Genomic DNA, 24,189 nt, shown 5'->3' with positions numbered 1-24,189 from the left:
CAATTCAGTGGCAACCCACCTCTCCTCTACAGTCTTGCCTGGGTGGGTCTCGAGAAGGAGTGCATGGTTTCCACCAGTTTTCCCAACGGATGGACATGTCAAGAGGCTGGACTGTGCAGTGACAGAAGGATAGAGATTGTATTAAGACAGCACCTTTCACAGCTTCGAGATTCCCCAAAGAACTTTACAGCCAATCATATACTTGTTGAAGCGTACTCCCTGTTGGAGGAAACAGGGCAGCCAATTTGCGCGCAGCATGATCCCGCAAACGACAATAATCACCTCAAATAATGTTTATTCTACGTGCGATGTTGATTGAGGGATAAATATTGACCGGGACACTATGACTTAATTATTATTATTATTTAAGTTGATGAATTTCTTTTGCGATTTTAGACTTCTATGAATTGTGCCCCATTGTTTGATGGCACTAGGGAAATCAATAATCAGTAATTGTTTCAATTAAGCAAAACCAATATAAAGGACGGAGTAATTTCTGTAAAAATAATGAAAAGTGATCCGGCATTTAATTTAGCATCATGTTTATTGATTTGTACAATAGATCGATGTGTCACAGCAAAGAGGAAGTGATGTTCTCTATACATACACCACTACGTAAATATTTGTAACCAATTTACAACTTAATACATATGAGGCAACGGACAAACCATTCGCCAAAAAACCCGGAAACCCATGTACTATATCAATTTATTGGGGAAAATAAGACCTCACCTTGTTCCCACATTCACCGCCGATGCATAAATTCATGAGGATTTCATTAATTTCTAATTCAGTTGATTGAATCGTTTAAATAAAGTGTTTAACATTCTATCAGATAGACACCCTCCCTCCTTCCATACATTCCACTCAGTTGGAACTTGAAGATTGAGGCAAATCGAAAAGAAGCCCCAAAACTTTCCTAATGAACTTAAATCGATTTGTCGGAGACTATTTATATATATCCGTACATTAAAATTGATGATTTTTGTTTTGTTTCTGCAGAATAAAGAATTAACTGCTATGATTCTAAGAGCGAATATACATCATCAGTCATGTGAGATCACAAGTCGAGAGAGAGATGGTTCTGGAAGGAGCCTTGTGTTTATCCATCTCCGTACAGTTATATATAGTTAATAAATGTTTGGAAGTTTCTGGGTGCCTTGGTTACTGTAGTCTCCGCTAAACACACCCTGGAACTGTTCCTGATGATATTTCAGTAACTGCCTTTTGAACAAATTAGCTTTCAGCATGTGTACAGAATTCAGGGCACAGGGAGGGGCCATTTCCCCCACCTGTGTTTATTCTGCACACGAGCCTCTGCATCTCACCCCATCAACATTTCCTCCTGTTCCTTTCCCCCTCTTGTGTTTATCCAGCTTCCCCTTACCTGCTTCTACACTAGTCAACTCAACTGCTTCCATGGGTCATGAGTTCCACATTCTCACCGATCTCTGGGTAAAGAGGATTCTCCTGAATTCCCCATTGGATTTATCAGTGACTGTGGCCTGAATGTTTAGGCTGACCAGGAACACATCCCCGCCAACTCTGGCTTCCCCGCAGCCATTTTATGCGTTGACTTGCTGTAGGCAGGACATCCACCCCTATAACTCAGGTGGCAGTCCCGCCTTTGAGGCCTGCTGTCCAATCCTTGCCGCAACAGCGCTGCAGTGGCTGGAAGAGGAACTGCAAATAGCTGCCTGAGAGGGAGGGTGGGATTTTCCGGCCTCCCGGCCGCGTGCTTCCCAGCGGCGGTAGGCGTCGCGTCGGTCGCTGGGGACGGCATTCTCTGCTGCCACCCTGTCAATGGGATTTCCCATTGAAGCCACCCCAAGCCACCGGGAAACCCGAAGGAGGAGGTGCGCTACCGGTGGGACCAGAGAATTCACGGGAACATCAACGTCCCGGGAATTGGAGACGCAGGTAAGTGTAGGGGGTCCGGGGGGAAGGACTGAGGGGGTGGTGAAGGGGGAGATCAGGGTCTCGAGGAATAGATTGGGGAGGGGGGTGGGGATATCCGGTGATCACCAGACCTTGAGGGAGGGCACCCCCAGTTAGAAGCGGTGTCTGATGGAGGGGCACTCCCCCCTTCCCCACTTCCTGTCCGAGAATCTAACATTCTTTATTTTCGGGTTTCCTCCACATGGAGCTGCACTCTGCGCGCCAGCATAGCGTTTGAGGCTGGGTGGGAACAAAACCAATACGGCCGTTAATTGCCACTTAATAGGGTGGGTTCCCAACTGAGGCCTCACCTGCCCCAGTGAGGTCACAGCAGGCAGGAACCGGGAAGGAATCTTGTCCCTGTAACTTCCCACTCCCACACCCCCTTCACCTCAGACCCGCCTAGGGAGGCAGCCCAAATTCTGGCCGATCTTATATTTGGTATAATCACTTTTGCTCAAGTGGTAACATCTTCCCTATGTTTCTATTCTATTTAACACTCGGTTTCTGAGTGTGGGACCCTCGGGTCTCTGAGTGTGGGACCCTCGGGTCTCTGAGTGTGGGACCCTCGGGTTTCTGAGTGTGGGACCCTCGGTCTCTGAGTGTCGGACTCTCGGTCTCTGAGTGTGGGACCCTCGGGGTTTCTGAGTGTGGGACCCTCGGGTTTCTGAGTGTGGGACCCTCGGGTCTCTGAGTGTGGGACCCTCGGGGTTCTGAGTGTGGGACCCTCGGGTTTCTGAGTGTGGGACCCTCAGGTTTCTGAGTGTGGGACCCTTGGGTTTCTGAGTGTGGGACCCTCGTTCTCTGAGTGTTGGACCCTCGGGTCTCTGAGTGTTGGACCCTCGGGTCTCTGAGTGTGGGACCCTCGAGTTTCTGAGTGTGGGACCCTCGTTCTCTGAGTGTGGGACCCTCGGGTCTCTGAGTGTGGGACCCTCGAGTTTCTGAGTGTGGGACTCTCGGTCTCTGGCTGTGGAACCCTCGAGTCTCTGAGTGTGGTACCCTCGAGTTTCTGAGTGTGGGACTCTCGGTCTCTGGCTGTGGAACCCTCGAGTCTCTGAGTGTGGGACCCTCGAGTTTCTGAGTGTGGTACCCTCGAGTTTCTGAGTGTGGGACTCTCGGTCTCTGAGTGTGGGACCCTCGGTCTCTGGCTGTGGAACCCTCGAGTCTCTGAGTGTGGTACCCTCGGGTCTCTGAGTGTGGGACCCTCGGGTCTCTGAGTGTGGGACCCTCGGGTCTCTGAGTGTGGGACCCTCGGGTTTCTGAGTGTGGGACCCTCGAGTTTCTGAGTGTGGGACCCTCGGGTCTCTGAGTGTGGGACCCTCGGGTCTCTGAGTGTGGGACCCTCGGTCTGAGTGTGGGACCCTCGGGTCTCTGAGTGTGGGACCCTCGGGTCTCTGAGTGTGGGACCCTCGAGTCTCTGAGTGTGGGACCCTCGGTCTGAGTGTGGGACCCTCGGTCTGAGTGTGGGACCCTCGAGTTTCTGAGTGTGGGACCCTCGGGTTTCTGAGTGTGGGACCCTCGGGTTTCTGAGTGTGGGACCCTCGGTCTCTGAGTGTGGGACCCTCGGTCTGAGTGTGGGACCCTCGGTCTGAGTGTGGGACCCTCGATCTGAGTGCGGGACCCTCGGGTTTTTGAGTGTGGGACCCTCTTCACTCTGAAGGTGGTGAATCACAGGAATTCCCTACCCCAGAGGGCTGTGGAAGCTCAATCACTGAGCATGTTTAAAGCAGATATCGATTTCTGGAGTCCAATGACATCAGGGGATCTGGGGAAAGCGGGAAACATGGTGTAGCGGTGGATGATCAGACACGATCTGTTTGAACAGCAGAGCAGGCTCGATGGGCCAAATGGTCCACTTCTGCACCGATGGCCCTGTGCCGATGAGGACTTAACCTGAGCATGTGCCTCTCAGTACTGGGCAGGAAGTAATATTCAGCCCAGTGGGCTTTGGGAAGGGACTTGGAGATGACGTTGAGGGGGTGATGATGGGACTGAATCCCTAATCCATCGTTTGACTCGACCATCTCTAGACTGCTGGTACTCGAGGCAAGGAATTAGGAAAATGCTTTGATATTGGGTTGGTGAGATGGGACAACCTCGATTGCTGCTAAAGCAACACAAGGGCTGTATGTCGGGATGAAGGATAAGATAATGGCCGAGATTCTCTGGCATCCCTCTGACGTGTTTCCCGGTGGACGGAGGTTGCCTGCCTGTGACCAGCAGCGGGATCTTCTGGTCCCATCGCTAGCTTTCGGAGTGTAGCTCCTTCAGCAGATGACCTGAAAGCTAGTGATTCCAAACAAATCTGTTGGACTTTAACCTGGTGTTGTAAGACTTCTTACATAACGAGGTATCAGCATAGGTAACCAAAGGCTTGATGGAGGGTTTAAAGTGTGACATAAAGAGGGAGAGAGAGTGAGAGTTAGAGAGTGGAGAGGTTTAGAGAGGGTTTAGAGAGCAACCAGCATGGCCATCAATGGTGGGATGAAGTGAGTGGGAGTGCGGGGGGTAGGGGCAGAATTTAACAAACACTGGTCTCTTGGAGAGTTTAAGGCTAAAGGGCAGAAGAGGAACACAGGTAAAGGGAGCTGGAAGGGAAATCCGGAGAGGTTCGCAAAGAGAATGAAAAGCTTGCTGCAAAAACCCGCCAAACCTCCATGAAGGCTGTGAAAAAGTCCACAGGAGTTAGACAAATATAAAGGCAAGAGAGACACAATTTATTTATTAGCTTTGTTCCTGTGCAGTGACATGGAAGATTAACTAATAGCATTATTGCAAATAGCAAGTCCCCATCTCCAGTCTTGTTTCTTTACTGTAGATCAGACTGGCCCATTTCAGCTGTTAAATCAGTCAGAGGATGGCAAATCTGTATGAAATGAAGACTAGGCCGAAAGGTCACGTGGAACAGCTGCTTTCTTTTCGAGGAGCCTCCTCCATGTGAAGTACGTTAAGGTATTTTCTTTGCGAGCTGTGAAGAGTCAGTGTGTTTCTCTTTGTCTTCAAAAACTCCACTTGTCTTCATCTGCTCACCTTAATTCAAGGAATCATAGGAAATAAGACACCACTGACAATCCCTTGGCCCGGGTAGTAGCTGGCAACAACAATGATGGTTACTCGTATCTATCTAAATAACGTCTTTAATGTATTAAAAGGCCTCTCGAGTCACTTTGCAGGGGGGGTTTGTAAGGCAAGGTTTGACACTGAGTCTCATAAAGAGATGGTGGTGTGATTAAAATCGAAGCTGCTCAAGAGGTTGGAATCAAAGGGATTCAGAGATCTTGGAGGGTGCTGGAGATTACCGAGATAGGGAGGGGCAAGGCCTTGGAGAGATTTGAAGACAAGTTTGGGCAGCACGGTAGCATTGTGGATAGCGCAACTGCTTCACAGCTCCAGCGTCCCAGGTTCGATTCCGGCTCGGGTCACTGTCTGTGCGGAGTCTGCACATCCTCCCCGTGTGTGCGTGGGTTTCCTCCGGGTGCTCCGGTTTCCTCGCACAGTCCAAAGATGTGCAGGTTAGGTGGATTGGCCATGATAAATTGCCCTTAGTGTCCAAAATTGTCCTTAGTGTTGGGTGGGGTTACTGGGTTATGGGGATAGGGTGGAGGTGTTGACCTTGGGTAGGGTGCTCTTTCCAAGAGCCGGTGCAGACTCGATGGGCCGAATGGCCTTCTGCACTGTAAATTCTATGAAAAATGTTAACACTGACTGGGAGTCAGTGTAGGTCAGCGACCACTGGGGTGTTGGATAAACAGGGTTTGGAGTTCTGGGTGACATTTTTAATTAATAATCTTTATTGTCACAAGTAGGTTTACATTAACACTGCAATGAAGTTACTGTGAAAAGCCCCTAGTCGACACATTCCGGCACCTGTTCGTGTACACAGAGGGAGAATTCAGAATGTCCAATTCACCTAACAAGCACGTCTTTCGGGACTTGTGGGAGGAAACCGGAGCGCCCGGAGGAAACCCACGCAGACACGGGGAGAACGTGCAGACTCCGCACAGACAGTGAGCCAAGCCGGGAATCGAACCGGGGACCCTGGCGCAGTGAAGCAACAGTGCTAACCACTGTGTGGCCACGCCGCGGAAGATAGAACATGAGAGCTCAGCCAGAAGTGCGGTGGAATAGTCAGGTCCAGAGGGGAACAAAAGTGCGGATTAGGGTATATAGATACATATGAGTGATGAGCTGAGGGAGGGGTGGGATCCAGCCTCAGAGAGTTTGCAAGGCAGAGCAACAGAGCTGGTAGCTAGGAAACCGAGTCCAGGATCTGAAGACAGTCACTCTGATCTGACCAATATTTAATTAGAGGAAATCCCGACTCATCCTGTGATGCTCATTCAGCATCCGTTGACGAGAGGGGATTTTTTTTAAAACGAGTGATTAGGATTTGGAAAACCTTGCCTAATAGAGTGGTGCATCCGGATCAAAGAGCTGCCTTGAAAAAGAAACTAGATACATCCTGGAAGGGAAAAATCACAGAAACGTAGAGGGCTGAATTCTCCGCCGGCGGGATGCTCCATTTTGCCAGAGACTCGGGGGTTTCCCGACGGCGCGGGGCTGCCCCACAATGGGAAACCCCATTGACCGGCCGGCACAATGGAGTATCCCGCCAGCGGGGTGAAATAGAAATGCGGCGCGGCGGGGCGGGGAATCCAGTCCAGAATCTCCATGAGCCATTCGGCCCATCGAGCCTGCACTGACCCTCTGAAAGAGCAACCAACCTCGGCCCAATCCCCCAACCTATCCGAGGGATAATTTATCATGGCCACTCCACCAAATCTGAACATCTTTGGACCCTGGGAGGAAACCGGAACACCCGGAGGAAATCCATGCAGACACAGGGAGGACGTCCAGACTCCGCACAGTCACCCAAGGCTAGAATTGAACCCGGGACCCTGGCGCTGTGAGACAGGACTGCTAACCACTGCACCACCATGCTGCCCGGATAGTGAGAAAAAGGGGAGGTACAGTGTGACTAAGTGGATTACTCTTCAAAAGAGCCAGCACAGACTCAATGGTCAAATGATTTCTATCTGTGTTGGACCATTCTCTGGGTCTCTGAACAGCTAACACCATAATACTGTTTGACTGGCTTGCAATCAAGTTCCAGATGTATTGCATCAGCAACTTGCCAACTGTTAACTGATTGTGTAATCAAATCCTATTTTCTAAAAGAGAAGATTTAATATGAATTTATTTTTGTGCCCAGTCTTTCCCTTTGAAACCTGTATGTTTGGCACGAGGAGGATTTGTGACATAGTTACATGTGAGCGGAAAGCAGTTTCTTAATCCTCTGCTCTGGGACTATCTGTTCTTTCAGACTTCTGCGTGTTTTCTCTTTTAAACCTGAACAGTGAAGCAATGGCGTTGGAAGGTAACAGCACACGGCCTTACTGACGCACAGCTGGAGGCTGCCTTGGGCAGAGTTCACTGCCTATCCTTGACCCCGCAACCAGACACGACTGCTCTGCCCCTCGTTGTCCCCTATTTTCCCTTTTTAATCTGGTGCTCAGTAGTTCTGCAACCCGAGACCCCCCTCAATAATTCATGGGAGTCACTATCAACGTGACCCCCCTTGGTTGGTTGCGGAACCATTATTGATCCATCAAAGCACGTACAGGACTCCCTGATGGTGGACACACTCATTCCAGGCATCATATAATCCTTATCACTCGCATCAGGTATGGGAGCATGGTTCTCAACCTTTGTGGTTTTGTCGTGTTTTTGTATGTATCTACATCTAGATATGTACAAACGCACATTTGTGTCGGTACATGCATACACATATACAATGATACAGTATACAAATACAACAATTTATATTGACATTGTGCTTCTAATGTAATAAAACGTCCCCCAGTGTTTTTGTCACGATGCAAAATGTGACACCAAACTTAAGGAGATGTTAGGACAGGTGATCAAAAAACTTGGTTCAAGAGGTAGGTTGTAAGGAACATCATCTCGTCGATGGGAAAAAAAGTTTGCGAGGTGGAGAGCCGGAGGGAGGGAATTCTGAAGCAGCTGGAGGCACAGCCCCCCCCCCCAATTTTGGCACGGTTAAAATCAGCAGACACAAGAGGCCAGAAATGGAGGAGGGCAGAGAGCTTGGACGATTGAGGGACTGGCGGAGACTACTGAGATAGCGAGGGTTGGGTGGGGGAGGAAAAAGGAGTTTGAAAACAAGGACGAGTATTTTTATCTTGAAGCATTGCTGGGCCAGGGGTCAGCGTAGGTCCTTGAGCACAGTGGATAGGACTTGGTATGACTAAGGAAGTGATCAACAGAGCAAAAATAAATTTTTAAAAATACATCAATCTCGTATTTATACTCAGTAATAGTGATTACCTTTTTTGAAAAATCCATTGATTATCCCAGCGAGCATATATAAAATATTTGTAGAATGGTAGTTAGTATCATGACCTATATTGACTAATTACCTGACTTGTAAATTACATTGATTAAAACATTTTTAGTATGAAATGTAAGTGCTTTTATTCCTCCTCCTCAATGACTCAGACTCGTCACTTTTACACTGGGCAAGGGAAGGATTCCTATTCAAACCCTTCTAAAAATTCAGATGATTTTGACTGGGCAAAATTTAATGCCTTTCTCCCTGGTGAGTTGGGTGGCACAAGCGTATTTAATTGGGTGCGATGGTCCCACCTCTGCCCCGATTAAGTTCATGCCGGAAAGGTCCAGAGATGGATATCCCATCTCGCTGCCAATTGAGGCCCTAAAAGTGGGCCCGGCCCGCTCAAGGGCCTCGACCCTCAGGGTTAGGGAGTCACCATTCAGGAAGCTCGTCAAGTAAACACTGTCAGAGAGTTGCTTCTGAGGTGAGTGGGTTTCCGTGTTCAAAGCAAGTGTCTGATTTGGATTTAGATTTATTGTCACGTGTACTGAGGTACGTGGAAAGTATTGTTCTGCGTACAGTCCAGGCAGATCGCTCCATACGTAAAAATATAGGACATACGATAAATATACAATGTAAATACATAGACATAGACATCAGGTGAAGAATATGGGGCAGGATTCTCCGTCCCGCCAGACCCGTTTACTGGCGTGGTGCGCCCCAGCCAGCAGTGGGATCCTCCGTCCCAGCAGCCGGCCAATGGGGTTTCCCATTGTGGCCACCCCCACGCTGTCGGGAATTCCGCGGGCGCGACTGCGCTGCCGGCGAAGCGGAGGAGTCCGCCGACGGAGAATTTCGCCCATGGAGTAGAGTGCTACAACAGGAGAGAGATGATTAAGATAGCCAACATCAGGAAGGTGGAGGGAGAGGCACTGAGAGCCAATCCCTTAAACACCCTCCCACACGACCCTCACCCACCTCCCACCATCATCAGCAATCCTGGTCCTTGGACAGGTGTAGTAACAGAAGCAGCCACTGCCTCCCTGGTGGCAGTACTGAGCAATGAAAGGCTACCGGCCACCGATTGGTCAGCAGCTCAAGGCGGGTGGGACTTCGCACCTGGGGGACGTTGCGGAAAACGGGTACCTGTCCAGCTAAGTGTCTGATTGGCACTTAATTTGACAGGCCTTCCCAAACAGAGGCGACATTGGGCCCTTGCCCGCTATCCAGCCAGTCCTCGGCCGCCATTTATGTATGAAAGGATTTTAAGGGCAGTGCCAAACGGCACCGTCACATATCGCAGGGAGGAGGCAGTGGCTGAGGTATTTTACAATTGTAACAGCTCCAAGGAACTAAAGGAAGTTAAACATTTCACAGTCTGCCTGAGAGCTGCTTATTTCAGGAAGCACTGTGCATCTATTTGCATAAACATACGAAAGATGCTGATATATCCAAGTCAAGAATTTGGAAGAAACATCCTTATGATGAGAATGTGGAACTTGCTATCACAAGTAGCACTTGAGGTGAACGGTGGAGATGCCTTTAAGGGGAGTCTAGTTAAATAGATGAGGGAGAAAGGAATAGTTGATTATGTGTTTTTTTAAACCCTTACATGGGATGTGGGCATTGCTGGCTGGGTCATTTATTGTCCATCCTGTTTGGAATGGATGGCTTGCTGGTAAGAGTCAACCAGACCGGTGGGTCTGGAGTCACGTGTAGGCCAGACCGGGTAAGGACGGCAGATTTGCCGTCCGAAAAGGACATTACTGAACCAGATGGGTTGTTACGACAATCGATTCAGATTGCATTTGCTGTGGCAAGATTCCAACCCGAGTCTCTGGATTACGGGTCCAGCGACGATACTGCTACATCACTGCCTCCCCTGGGAAGAGATGAATTCGGGGTGGGAAGAGGCTTCTGTGGGGCATAAAGAACAGCACGGAGCAGACGGGCCAAATGACCCTGTGTCTGGGATGTGGTGATTTTCAATCTTGCAATTAACGTCAAAGGCATTTTTAAAAATTGAATTGTTTTGCCCACAAATAATGGAGGGAAGGACCCCCACTCCTGGCCACTGAAGGAGAGGAGAGCATATCAGCCACTGAGGCAGCACATGTTGCCTCGGAAACAGGCCCAGCTATGGGGTACATCTGATTGCGGTACACTCAGTCTGGCCACCAAAGGTAGGTTGTCATAGTAATGGGCAGTATTTCTCAGAACATAACTTCATTTTTAGCCATGGAAGTACAAAGAACAATCCAGCACAGGAACAGGCCCTTCGGCCCTCCAAGCCTGTACCGGTCATGATACCAACCATTGCCAAAATCCTCAGCACTTCCTTATGCCGTGTCCCTCTATACCCATCCTATCCATATGTTTGTCAAGATGCCTTTTGAACGGCGTGAATGTATCTGCTTCCACAACCTCCCCTGGCAACGCATTCCAGGCACTCACCACCCTCTGTGTAAGAAACCTGCCTCGCACATCTCCTCTAAACTTTGCCCCATGGTCCTTAAACCTATGCCCCCTGGTGACTGACCCCTCCACCCTGGGAAAGAGTGCCTGCCCATCCACTCTATCCATGCCCCTCATGATCTTGAAGACCTCTATCAGGTCACCCCTCAACCTCCGTCATTCTAATGAAAACAGTCCGAGTCTATTCAGCCTCGCCGCATGGCTAACACCCACCAGACCGGGCAACATCCTGGTAAACCTCCTTGACACCCTCTCCAAAGCCTCCACATCCTTCTGGTAGTGTGGCAACTAGAATTGTGCCCAATATTCCACGTGCGGCCTTTCCAAGGTTCTATACAACTGTAGCATGACTTGCCAGTTTTTATACTCAATGCCCCGTCCAATGAAGACAAGCATTCTGTATGCTTTCTTGTCTACCTTGTCCACTTGTGATGCCACCTTCAAAGATCTGTGGACCTGCACGCCCAGATCTCTCTGACGTTTTATATTCCGAAGAGTTTTGCCATTTACGGTATATTTCCCCTCTATGTTAGACCTACCAAAATGCATTACCTCACATTTGTCCAGATTAAACTCCATTTGCCATTTCTCTGCCCAAGTCTCCAACCTATCTGTGTCCTGCTATATGTTCTGACAATCCTCAACACTACCTGCCTCTCCACCAACCTTGGTGTCATCTGCGAACTTACTAATCAGACTGGCTACATATTCCTCCAAATCGTTTACGTACACCACAAACAACAGAGGCCCCAGCAACCGATCCCTGTGGAACACCACTAGTCACAACCTTCCATTCAGAAAAACATCCTTCTACTGCTACGCTCTGCCTTCTGTGACCGAGCCAGTTCTGTATTCGTCTTACCATCTCTTATCCCTTGTGACTTCACCTTTTGCACCAGTCTGCCATGAGGTACCTTGTCAAAGGCTTTACTGAAGTGCATGTAAACAACATCCACTGCCCTCCCGTCATCCATCATCTCTGTCACCTCCTCAAAAAACTCGATCAAGTTAGTGAGGCACGACCTCCCCTTCACAAAACCATGCTGTCTATCGCTTATGAGTCCATTTGTTTCCAAATGGGCATAAATCCTGTCCCTGAGAATCCTGCCCAATAATTTACCGACTATCGACGTGAGGCTCACCGGCCTATAGTTTCCAGGATTATCCCTGCTATCTTCCTTAAACAGCGGTACCACATTAGCTATTCACCAGTCCTCTGGGATCTCACCTATAGCCAATGAGGATACAAAGATGTCAGTCAAGGCCCCAGCAATTTCCTCCCTTACTTCCCTCAGTATTCTGAGATAAATCTCATCTGGTCCAGGAGACTTATCTATCTTAAAATATTTTAAAAGACCCAATGCCTCCTCCTTTTCGATGTTAACATGATCCAGACTGTCCACACACCCTACCCAAGAATTAACTACCACCAAGTCCCTTTCTTTAGTGAACACTGATGCAAAGTATTAATTTAGTGCCTTGCCCATTTCCTCTGGCTCATCACATAGATTCCCCCCACTGTCCTTAAGTGGCCCAATCCTTTCCCTGGCTACCCTCTTGCTTTTTAAATATGAATAAAAAGCTTTGGGATTCACCTTAATCTCTCTTGCCAAGGATTTTTCATGACCCCTCCTAGCTCTCCTAATTTCCCGCTTCAGTGCCTCCCTACTTTCTTTATACTCCTCAAGGGTATCGACTGCTCCCACCCTTCTAGAACTTACAAAAATCTCTGTTTTCTTTTTGACGAGGTTCACAATATCCCTCGCTATCCAAGGCTCCCTAAATTTCCCATACTTATCCTTCATTCTCTCAGGAACGTGACTTTCCTGAATCCTAATCAACTGTCGCTTGAAAGACACCCACATGTCCGATGTTGATTTATTATCCAACAGTCGCACCCAATCCAAATTCTTCAATTTGTTATCGTAATTTGCCTTTCCCCAGTTTAGCACCTTAACGCGAAGGTTACCCTCATCCCTGTCCAAAAGTACCCTAAAACCTACAGAAATAAGAACTAGGAGCAGGAGTAGGCCATCTGGCCCCTAGAGCCTGCTCCGCCATTCAATGAGATCATGGCTGATCTTTTGTGGACTCAGCTCCACTTTCCCACCCAAACACCATAACCCTCAATCCCTTTATTCTTCAAAAAACTATCTATCTTTATCTTAAAAACATTTAATGAAGGAGCCTCTACTGCGTCACTGGGCAAGGAATTCCATAGATTCACAACCCTTTGGGTGAAGAAGTTCCTCCTAAACTCAGTCCTAAATCTACTTCCCCTTATTTTGAGGCTAAAGGTGGTCACTACTCCCAAAATGTTCCCCTACTGAAACCTCAACCACCTGTCCAGGCTCATTCCCCAATACCAGGTCCAGTACTGCCCCTTCCCGAGTTGGACTATCTACATATTGTATCAAGAAGCCTTCCTGGATACACCTTACAAACTCTGCCCCATCCAAACCCCGAGCACGAAGTGAGTCCCAGTCAATATCGGGGAAATTAAAATCCCCGACCACAACAACCCTGTTACTTTTGCACCTATCCAAAATCTCTCTACCTCTCTGCTCCTCTATCCCTCGCTGGCAGTTGGGGGGCCTGTAATAAACGCCCAACATTGTGATTGCTCCCTTCCTGTTCCTAAGCTCTACCCAGATTGCCTCATTGTATGAGCCCTCCAAGGTGTCCTCCCGCAGTACGGCTATAATTTTCTCCTTAACCAGTAATGCTACACCCCCACCCCTTTTACATTCCCCTCTATCTCTCCTGAAGCATCTATATCCTCCAACATTCAGCTGCCAATCCTGCCCTGAAGTAAGAAATATGGAAAAGTGGCTCACTCCTGTAGAAGGTCAGACGAGCAGTTTAAAAGCTTTTACCTGATAGAGTTCTTTAAAATTATTAAGGGGTCTGGTTGAGCCAATCAGAAAAGAGGGGCAGAAATTTCTGGCCTCACTCCACCCCCCCAATGGGGAGTTTGATGTTGGAGTGGGCATTTAATCGGGTGGAAGACTGCGAGGTGGGAATCCCATCACCTTCCCGCCTTCGCTCCATTGATTCCCGGGCGGGAAGGCTGGTGGCGGCCTCTCCGCCCAGATGCTAATTGAGGTCCTTTAGTGGATAGTTCAATGGCCATTCGAGGGTTTCAGCCCATTGCCATTAGTATGCAACCAGTGGTCGTCGAGGGAGCAGCCATATATAGAGCATGTTGGGTTTAGGACTCGATGGAGTCCTAAATCCTGTAGTTAGCCAGTTAGTTACCTGATGAGCACTCATTTCCGGCAGACCTTTGCCAATGAAGGGGTCACAGGGCTCCATTCAGCTCTCCAGCCAGGTGGCATTGCCAACATTAAATTCAGACCAATGCTTCCATTGATCCAAAACTGGGGATCATAAATATAAGATAAATAGTCATTATTTCATTATTAGAATCGTAGAATCCCGACAGTGCAGAAGGAGGCCATTCTGCCTATCGAGTCTACACTGGCCCTTGGAAAGAGCACCCTACTTGAGCCCATACCTCCACCCTATCCCCGTAACCCAGTAACCCCACCTAACCTTCAAGCCACTAAGGGCAATTTTGGACGCTAAGGGCAATTTATCATGGCCAATCCACCTGACCTGCGCATCTTTGGACTGTGGGAGGAAACCGGAGCACCCGGAGGAAACCCACGCGGACACTGGGAGAAGGTGCAGACTCCGCACAGACGGCCACCCAAGGCGGGAATTGAACCCGGGTCCCTGGAGCTGTGAGGCAGCAGTGCTAACCACTGTGCCGCCGTGCCGCCCATTTGTTGGCACAGAACTTGAGTATTGCTGAATAAAGACATTTTGTCAAAGCTTTTCATCTATCACTCATCAAGACAATTGCAAGAATGCCTATATTAAAGGAAACAACAACACCATACTATATTAGAAGAGGATGCTAATTGGTTTCCACGGAGAACGCATCAGTTAAAAGTGACTGGCATTTAACTGCCAAGCATTGTTTAAAAATTTAAACCAGGCTGCTTGATTCCCATTGGTCAAGGCATTGGTCTGAGGAATGAACCAGCTAATGACTATCGCGTTTAACTGAAACAGGCACAATGTGTGTCCATGTCCTTTCTGTCTGTAAAGAACAGGGCCCTTTGTATCAATACATGCAGCTTCCAGTACATTTAAATGCTGTGAGTTCCCCCAATTGGTTGTCAGCGTAGTTTTTCGTACACTGAAAATTATTTAGCAAATAATGTCCAATTGTGGAAATTCATACACCACATTACTCATTTGCTTGATAGGCAAAATATCCTTATGTCCACACACCCTACCCAAGAATTAACTACCACCAAGTCCCTTTCTTTAGTGAACACTGATGCAAAGTATTAATTTAGTGCCTTGCCCATTTCCTCTGGCTCATCACATAGATTCCCCCCACTGTCCTTAAGTGGCCCAATCCTTTCCCTGGCTACCCTCTTGCTTTTTACATATGAATAAAAAGCTTTGGGATTCACCTTAATCTCTCTTGCCAAGGATTTTTCATGACCCCTCCTAGCTCTCCTAATTTCCCGCTTCAGTACCTCCCTACTTTCTTTATACTCCTCAAGGGTATCGACTGCTCCCACCCTTCTAGACCTTACAAAAATCTCTGTTTTCTTTTTGACGAGGTTCACAATATCCCTCGCTATCCAAGGCTCCCTAAATTTCCCATACTTATCCTTCATTCTCTCAGGAACGTGACTTTCCTGAATCCTAATCAACTGTCGCTTGAAAGACACCCACATGTCCGATGTTGATTTATTATCCAACAGTCGCACCCAATCCAAATTCTTCAATTTGTTATCGTAATTTGCCTTTCCCCAGTTTAGCACCTTAACGCGAAGGTTACCCTCATCCCTGTCCAAAAGTACCCTAAAACTTACAGAAATAAGAACTAGGAGCAGGAGTAGGCCATCTGGCCCCTCGAGCCTGCTCCGCCATTCAATGAGATCATGGCTGATCTTTTGTGGACTCAGCTCCACTTTCCGGCCCGAACAACATAACCCTTAATCCCTTTATTCTTCAAAAAACTATCTATCTTTATCTTAAAAACATTTAATGAAGGAGCCTCTACTGCGTCACTGGGCAAGGAATTCCATAGATTCACAACCCTTTGGGTGAAGAAGTTCCTCCTAAACTCAGTCCTAAATCTACTTCCCCTTATTTTGAGGCTAAAGGTGGTCACTACTCCCAAAATGTTCCCCTACTGAAACCTCAACCACCTGTCCAGGCTCATTCCCCAATACCAGGTCCAGTACTGCCCCTTCCCTCGTTGGACTATCTACATATTGCATCAAGAAGCCTTCCTGGATACACCTTACAAACTCTGCCCCATCCAAACCCCGAGCACGAAGTGAGTCCCAGTCAATATCGGGGAAATTAAAATCCCCGACCACAACAACCCTGTTACTTTTGCACCTATCCAAAATCTCTCTACCTCTCTGCTCCTCTATCCCTCGCTGGCAGTTGGGGGGCCTGTAATAAACGCCCAACATTGTGATTGCTCCCTTCCTGTTCCTAAGCTCTACCCAGATTGCCTCATTGTATGAGCCCTCCAAGGTGTCCTCCCGCAGTACGGCTATAATTTTCTCCTTAACCAGTAATGCTACACCCCCACCCCTTTTACATTCCCCTCTATCTCTCCTGAAGCATCTATATCCTCCAACATTCAGCTGCCAATCCTGCCCTGAAGTAAGAAATATGGAAAAGTGGCTCACTCCTGAAGAAGGTCAGACGAGCAGTTTAAAAGCTTTTACCTGATAGAGTTCTTTAAAATTATTAAGGGGTCTGGTTGAGCCAATCAGAAAAGAGGGGCAGAAATTTCTGGCCTCACTCCACCCCCCCAATGGGGAGTTTGATGTTGGAGTGAGCATTTAATCGGGTGGAAGACTGCGAGGTGGGAATCCCATCACCTTCCCGCCTTCGCTCCATTGATTCCCGGGCGGGAAGGCTGGTGGCGGCCTCTCCGCCCAGATGCTAATTGAGGTCCTTTAGTGGATAGTTCAATGGCCATTCGAGGGTTTCAGCCCATTGCCATTAGTATGCAACCAGTGGTCGTCGAGGGAGCAGCCATATATAGAGCATGTTGGGTTTAGGACTCGATGGAGTCCTAAATCCTGTAGTTAGCCAGTTAGTTACCTGATGAGCACTCATTTCCGGCAGACCTTTGCCAATGAAGGGGTCACAGGGCTCCATTCAGCTCTCCAGCCAGGTGGCATTGCCAACATTAAATTCAGACCAATGCTTCCATTGATCCAAAACTGGGGATCATAAATATAAGATAAATAGTCATTATTTCATTATTAGAATCGTAGAATCCCGACAGTGCAGAAGGAGGCCATTCTGCCTATCGAGTCTACACTGGCCCTTGGAAAGAGCACCCTACTTGAGCCCATACCTCCACCCTATCCCCGTAACCCAGTAACCCCACCTAACCTTCAAACAACTAAGGTCAATTTTGGACGCTAAGGGCAATTTATCATGGCCAATCCACCTGACCTGCGCATCTTTGGACTGTGGGAGGAAACCGGAGCACCCGGAGGAAACCCACGCGGACACTGGGAGAAGGTGCAGACTCCGCACAGACGGCCACCCAAGGCGGGAATTGAACCCGGGTCCCTGGAGCTGTGAGGCAGCAGTGCTAACCACTGTGCCGCCGTGCCGCCCATTTGTTGGCACAGAACTTGAGTATTGCTGAATAAAGACATTTTGTCAAAGCTTTTCATCTATCACTCATCAAGACAATTGCAAGAATGCCTATATTAAAGGAAACAACAACACCATACTATATTAGAAGAGGATGCTAATTGGTTTCCACGGAGAACGCATCAGTTAAAAGTGACTGGCATTTAACTGCCAAGCATTGTTTAAAAATTTAAACCAGGCTGCTTGATTCCCATTGGTCAAGGCATTGGTCTGAGGAATGAACCAGCTAATGACTATCGCGTTTAACTGAAACAGGCACAATGTGTGTCCATGTCCTTTCTGTCTGTAAAGAACAGGGCCCTTTGTATCAATACATGCAGCTTCCAGTACATTTAAATGCTGTGAGTTCCCCCAATTGGTTGTCAGCGTAGTTTTTCGTACACTGAAAATTATTTAGCAAATAATGTCCAATTGTGGAAATTCATACACCACATTACTCATTTGCTTGATAGGCAAAATATCCTTATGGCCTGACGGCAGTGTCCTGTTAATGGTGAGCACCCCCGTGTTGCTACAGCCTGAAACAGCTGGCTTCACCTGTTGCTCAAATGTTTGAGACACTTCGCCCTCCCGGGGGTAAGCTGGGGTTGACTGGGCATTCTTCAGGGCCGAATGTGACGATAGCCTTAGCCCCGTTTCTGAGTTCTCTACCAATCAGAGTCCACTTTTCAACCGGCCGGCCGGCGCTCCCTACTCACGCAATTGTCGTTTCCGCCAAAACTGGCATTCCTCCGATGGCCCTGATGAGTGGGAGGGGAAAAGCTTCGACAAAATGCCTTCCTTCAGCGCCACAGAATTCAGAAGAAATGTCTTTGTCCGGAGAGGTGAGGATGTGGAACTGGCCACGACAGGTTGTTGTTGAGGCAACTGTGCACTGACAGGGAAGCTAGATAGAGGCATGAGGGAGAGAGCACTCGGGTGAGTTGGAGAAGGAGGGGAGGAGACTTGTGTGGAGCAGAAACAGGCTGGGCTGAATGGCTTATATCTGTGCTGCAAAATTCCATGTTATGCCTAACATTACTTGGTGATATTTAAAGAATACTGCTACAAAGTGCCTTTGGAACAAAATCTGATAATGATCTGATCGTTAATATAAGGGTGCAGTCAACATTTCAACAATAGTCGCACTATGGGCCCTGCGAGAAGTGCACACAAAGTGCACCTTGATTTATGCACTCCAGGGATTTGGCAAAACACCGCAATGATTTATTTCATTTTGATTAGCTGAAGAAGAACCCTATTGATGAAAGACTGAGGAAAGTGGTGTGTTGCACACATAAATAACTGCGGCTGCATTAGTTACCAACACCAGTAAAAAGCTTAGCACTAAGAGAATGGGGATTGATAGGCTGAATATGAGAGCACCAGCACAGCATGTCATCAGCCAAGAGCACTGCAAGTGTTAACAGTGGAAACTTCTCTGAACTGTCTCACCGGCCAATAATAACTTTTTGCTGCCAATTTAACATTAACCTTACAAGATCAATGTACCCACTCTACTAATTTCTTGCTGGCTTCGGAGATTTATAGGAAAGAAAAGGGCAGTTACAGAACTTGCTGGCTGAGTTACTTCCCTAATAACACAGGAACCAGATTGTATGAATCACACAGACCACTTTATGCTCCTGATGCATTGCCCTTACAGGACCAGTATCCCCTCCGTGATCTCCACCCACTCGCAGGGTTGAAAAGGCCTTTTCTAGTCAAAATATTTTTTAATTTTTTTCCCCTGCAAAGATTTTGATTAGAGCAACTACTGACAGCTTCATTGATACTGGCCATTGATGTGAAATACCTGGAACAATGAGTTTGGCTTAATCTATTTAAGACAGGGCCCAATGCTTTACAGAGAAGGTCCCTTTGTGTGGAGACCCTTTCACTGTTTTAATTCCAGAAATATCGGTGCAGGCAGGGCCACTGCTATGGTTCACTAGTCCTCGGATCATTCTTCTGTCTGAAAAATTTGCTGTTTTATTACCAGCCCATAAATGTTCGAATTATCCAGTGCAGCTCCAGGACTGTCTCCTCGTTTTTCAATGAGGCAATCTTTATAACCTTCCAGACACAGAACTGAGTTCAACAATTCCGGGTGGGCCGCACGGCGGCACAGTGGTTAGCACTGCTGCCTCACAACTCCAGGGACTCGGGTTCAATTCCAACCTCCGGTGACTGAGTGGAGTCTGCACTTTCTCCCCGTGTCTGCGTGGGTTTCCTCCGGGTGCTCCGGTTTCCTCCCACAGTCCAAAGATGTGCAGGTTAGGTGGATTGGCCGTGCTAAGTTGCTCCTTGGTGTCCAAAAGGTTAGGTGGGGTTACTGGGTTACGGGGATAGGGTGGAGGCGGGGGCATAAGTAGGGTGCGGTTTTCCAAGGGCTGGTTCAGACTTGATGGGCCGAATGGCCTCCTTCTACACTGTAAATTCTATGATTCTGTGATAACTGGCACTCCCGTTTTCTCAATCAGCCAATATTTATAATGAATCTGTTTTCGGTATTTATACATCTTCCAGACTCATCTTTTGATTTTTTTTTACTTGCCCCATTTCCTTTCAATATATAAAGATTCCTGCCCTCCACCATGGCACATAGCTTCCTCTTGTTTATTCGCCTCTCCCACCCCTTTCCTGCCGTGATTAAGATCCGTTACCTCGCTGACATTTGCCAGTTCTGATGAAAGGTCATTGACCTAAAATATTGGCTGCAATTTAACTGGCCCCGCGGAGACATGTTTTCTGGAGGGGTTGCGGGGGTGCAGAAAGCGAGTGGAAATCACCGTCGGGACTGCTCTGGGATGCTGTCCCGCTTCCAGGCGGGGGTATCCCGATTCAAGCTGCCAATGGAATGTGACCGCCAGTTAGGCTCTACTTAAGAGGCCATTTTCAGCCTTTTATGTCATTTCCTTGCTGAAGGACTGCTCTCCCCGCAGAATCCCTGAAATAAGTGGCCTCCTGTTGCTAAGCCATCAGCGGAATCACCTCTCCCTGGCCCATTGAATGACCTTGAAACATGCAGAGGCTACACCCAGGACCAAAGCCACAGGAGTGGAGAGGATTCCCCTCCACGCTGATTTGCTTTCTTTTAAATTTCGAGTACCGAATTATTATTTTTTTCAATTAAGGGGCGATTTAGCGTGGCCAATCCACCTACCCAGCACATCTTTGGGTTGTGGGGGTGGAACCCACGCAGACACGGGGAGAATGTGCAAGCTCCACACGGACAGTGACCCGGGGCCGGGATTCAAGCCCGGGTCCTCAGCGCTGTAGTCCCATCCCCTCCACACTGCTGAAACCTCACAACCGTGAGCCAGCTTTAATTTTAAACATTCGGCAGGCTTCCGAGCGCGCCTCCACATTGGGGCACCCTCACGCTCACCTTTCTGCCTCAGTAGTACCCCCCTCCCCACCCTGGGGGCTACCGGCTGTCCTGTTTCGTGGGCCCTCTGGTTGGGCCTCCCTTCTTGGCACCGTTGAATAGACGGCAAATGCATAGGCGACCGATTAGCACCCTGCCACACATAAGGTTGTGCCGGCAGGCACTGTGACTGCATATGGTCCCAACGTCGGGGTCCCGGTGCTCTCACTGTAACATTCAGCCCATTAATGCTCCCTCGAGATGCTACCCGGCCTGCTCAACATTTCCAAATTTCCAGCATCTGCAGTATTTTGTTCTCAACCAGCTGCAGGTCAAGTATCCTTCGTCTACAATTCTCGGGTCCAACTTTGTTGCGAATTTCAGTTCATTTTGGTTTCTGGATACCGCATGCAGGACCTGGCCTTATTTACACAACAGTGACCTATGCCTCGGCTAGCTCTCGTCCAAAGTAAATAAAATGGTTGGCAAAATAAGATGTATCAGTGATTAATAAATACAGGGTACCTATAATAATGTCCCACCCACGGCACCATCTGCAGTCCTCTTTGTAGGAGAGGGTTTGTAAGGTAAACCATGCAGACAAACAGCTAGACTTTCTGTGCCAAAGATAGGGGACTGGATTCTTCGCAGCCCCGTGCCAAAATCGCGTTTGGCGCGGGGAGGGAGAATCAACTTTCGGGCCGAAATCGGGCCTGGTGCCGGTCCGGAGATTCTCCGCGACCCGAGAATCGGTGCTTTCGCGAATTACTCCATGCGGCTGGGGGACCATTGCCAATGACCCACCCAGCGATTCTCCGCTCCCGACCGGCCGAGTTCCCGACGGCATGGACGGTGTAGCCGGTCGGCACTCTCGCGTGGCGGCTGCGGACTCAGTCCACAGCCGCCCAGGTGGAGGGCGGGGGGGATCGGGCACTGGGAGGGGGGGCCTGATGGGCGGCCGGGGCAGCGATCAGGCCGGAAGGATCCTCGGGCGCGTGGCATCGGGGGGGGGGGCCCTAGTTTGTTGGTGTTGGTCCACGGTCTGAGTCCGCCATGGCGCTCGGCACGGCCGCTGGAGGCCGCCGCCATGCGCATGCGTGGACTCAGAACCGGAAGTGCGGGGCCCCTATCCGCAGCCAGAGCATCGTGGAACGTCTTGGGTCCCTGCCAGCCCCCGGCAGGTAAGTGAATCGAATTTTATTTTTTGCAGGAAACTGGGGAGTGCAACGCCAACGTTTTTACGCCGGTGTGGGACATAGTCCCATTTTGGGAGAATCCAGCCCAGGGTGTGGCCGGTGAGGTTCGTGTCAGCTTGGGTCCCTGACTTTCTTTCTCTTGCGCCAAGGTACGGGGAAACCCCAGATGGCCGCTCCCTTGGCAGCACCTTCCAAACCCATAACCTCTACCACCTCAAAGGACCAGTGCAGCAGGTACACGGGGAGCACCATCACCTGCAAATTCCCCTCCAAGCCACACACCATCCTGACGCGGAGCCATATCAACATCCCATCACTGCCGCTGGATCAAGATCCTGGACCTCCCACCCTATCAGCCCTGTGGGTGCACCTCCACCACACGGACTGCAGCGGTTTAAGCCGGCGTCTCACCGCCACCTCTCCTCAAGGGAAACTAAGGGTGGGCAATAAATACTGGCTGGCAGAGCCAGGATGATTGGCATGGCTTTGCCTGATTTTTCAGTGATTGTACTTACTGTCTGATGGTGATTTGAATGTCAGATTGCGATCAGATGTCCTGGAATAGTGGCGGATCAGGATGGGTTGGAACTGGCAGCAAATTCAGGAGCGGGTTAATTAGGGTGGCGTTGAAGGTTCCCTTTAGAACCGTGTCCATGACAACCGGGCTGAGCTGCGGGAAGACAGAAAAACAATATTAGAAGCAATCGGCAAATCAAAGCAGCAGCACGAGGGTCGAGCAAAGAACAAAGAACAATATAGCACAGGAACAGACCGGCCAAATGGTCTGTTTCAATGCCGTGAATTCCATGTAGTTCAATCAGCACTACATCATTCTTCAGCACGGTGGCACAGTGGTTAGCACTGTTGCTTCACAGCTCCAGGGACCCAGGTTCGATTCCCGGCTTGGGTCACTGCCTGTGCGGAGTCTGCACATCCTCCCCGTGTCTGCGTGGGTTTCCTCCGGGCGCTCCGGTTTCCTCCCACAGTCCAAAGATTAGGTGGATTGGCCATGCTAAATTGTCCTTAGAGTCCAAAAAAGGTTAGGTGGGGTTACTGGGTAATGGGGATAGGTTTGAAGTATGGGCTTAAGTGGGGTGCTCTTTCCAAGGGCTGGTGCAGACTCGATAAGCCAAAAGGCCTCCTTCTGCACTGTAAATTCTATGATTTGCTGTAAATGCTTCAGGATGAACCGAGGTTGTGAAATGTGTTATATCTTTTTGTTCAAACCGATAAGCAGCTCTATTGACTTCAGTGGAAATAAATCTTGGATCTAAATTCTAGAGTGTGTCTTGAACTATTTCAAACTGAGGCTCTGCCCCAAACTAGTGACTATCAATATAAGGTTATCTTCAACAGACCTGATACTGAGTTCAGGAGAAATTACTTTATATGGAGATTGGTGGGATGCCGGATAAATATGAGACATAAAGTAGCAGGAGGATATGCTGATGGGGTGTGATGACGTTCGTGTGGAGTATAATCCCTTTCTTCCATCCACTAAGATCAGAAGTGGGGGTTGTTTGCTGATGAATGCACAACATTCAGCACCATTTGTGACTCCTCAAGCACTGTAGCAGTCCGTGTTCGTCAGAAGCACGACTCGGGCCTGATAAGTGGCAAGCAACATTCGCGCCACACAAGTGTCAGGCAACGGCCATCTCCAACAAAAAAAAATCAAAACACCTTTGCCTGGCATTCAATGGCATGACCATCACTGAATCCCCCCACTACCAACATCCTGAGGTTCCGATGACCAGAGACTAAACTGGAGCACTGTTGCTTCACAGCTCCAGGGTCCCAGGTTCGATTCCAGCCTTGGGTCACTGTCTGTGCGGAGTCTGCACGTTCTCCCCGTGTGTGCGTGGGTTTCCTCCGGGTGCTCCGGTTTCCTCCCACAGTCCAAAGATGTGCAGGTTAGGTGGATTGGCCGTGCTACATTACCTGTTGGACTTTAACCCGGTGTTGTAAGACTTCTTACTGTGCCCACCCCAGTCCAATGGCGGCATCTCCACATCATGGCTTCAAACATAGTTCTCACCCTCCCTCTGACCATTCTGCCAATTATCTGAATGCTGTGTTCTCTGAACTTCCTACCAGTGGAATTGATTTCTCCCCATGCATTGCATCAAAACCTCTTCACTCGGCATGAATAGATG

The 24,189-nt window shown here is 48.8% G+C and overlaps 1 protein-coding gene across 2 annotated transcripts in view; it reads right to left on the bottom strand.

Moving 5' to 3' along the window:
• Positions 1-510: 510 nt before the first annotated feature.
• The window catches only part of stpg2 (sperm-tail PG-rich repeat containing 2), a 649,746-nt gene continuing 626,067 nt past the window's right edge, over positions 511-24,189 (bottom strand). For both annotated transcript variants that reach the window (XM_072495293.1, XM_072495292.1), the window contains 2 exons: positions 22,549-22,703; positions 511-4,968 (listed from right to left, as the gene is read on the bottom strand). In XM_072495293.1, the coding sequence (XP_072351394.1) occupies positions 22,581-22,703 (123 nt within the window). In that variant the 3' untranslated portion in view covers positions 511-4,968; positions 22,549-22,580. The remainder of the gene's footprint in view (positions 4,969-22,548; positions 22,704-24,189) is intronic.

This window comes from Scyliorhinus torazame, chromosome 3, assembly GCF_047496885.1.
Source record: "Scyliorhinus torazame isolate Kashiwa2021f chromosome 3, sScyTor2.1, whole genome shotgun sequence".
Classification (NCBI taxonomy): domain Eukaryota; kingdom Metazoa; phylum Chordata; class Chondrichthyes; order Carcharhiniformes; family Scyliorhinidae; genus Scyliorhinus; species Scyliorhinus torazame.
This window is presented reverse-complemented; position numbering and strand designations above follow the sequence as displayed.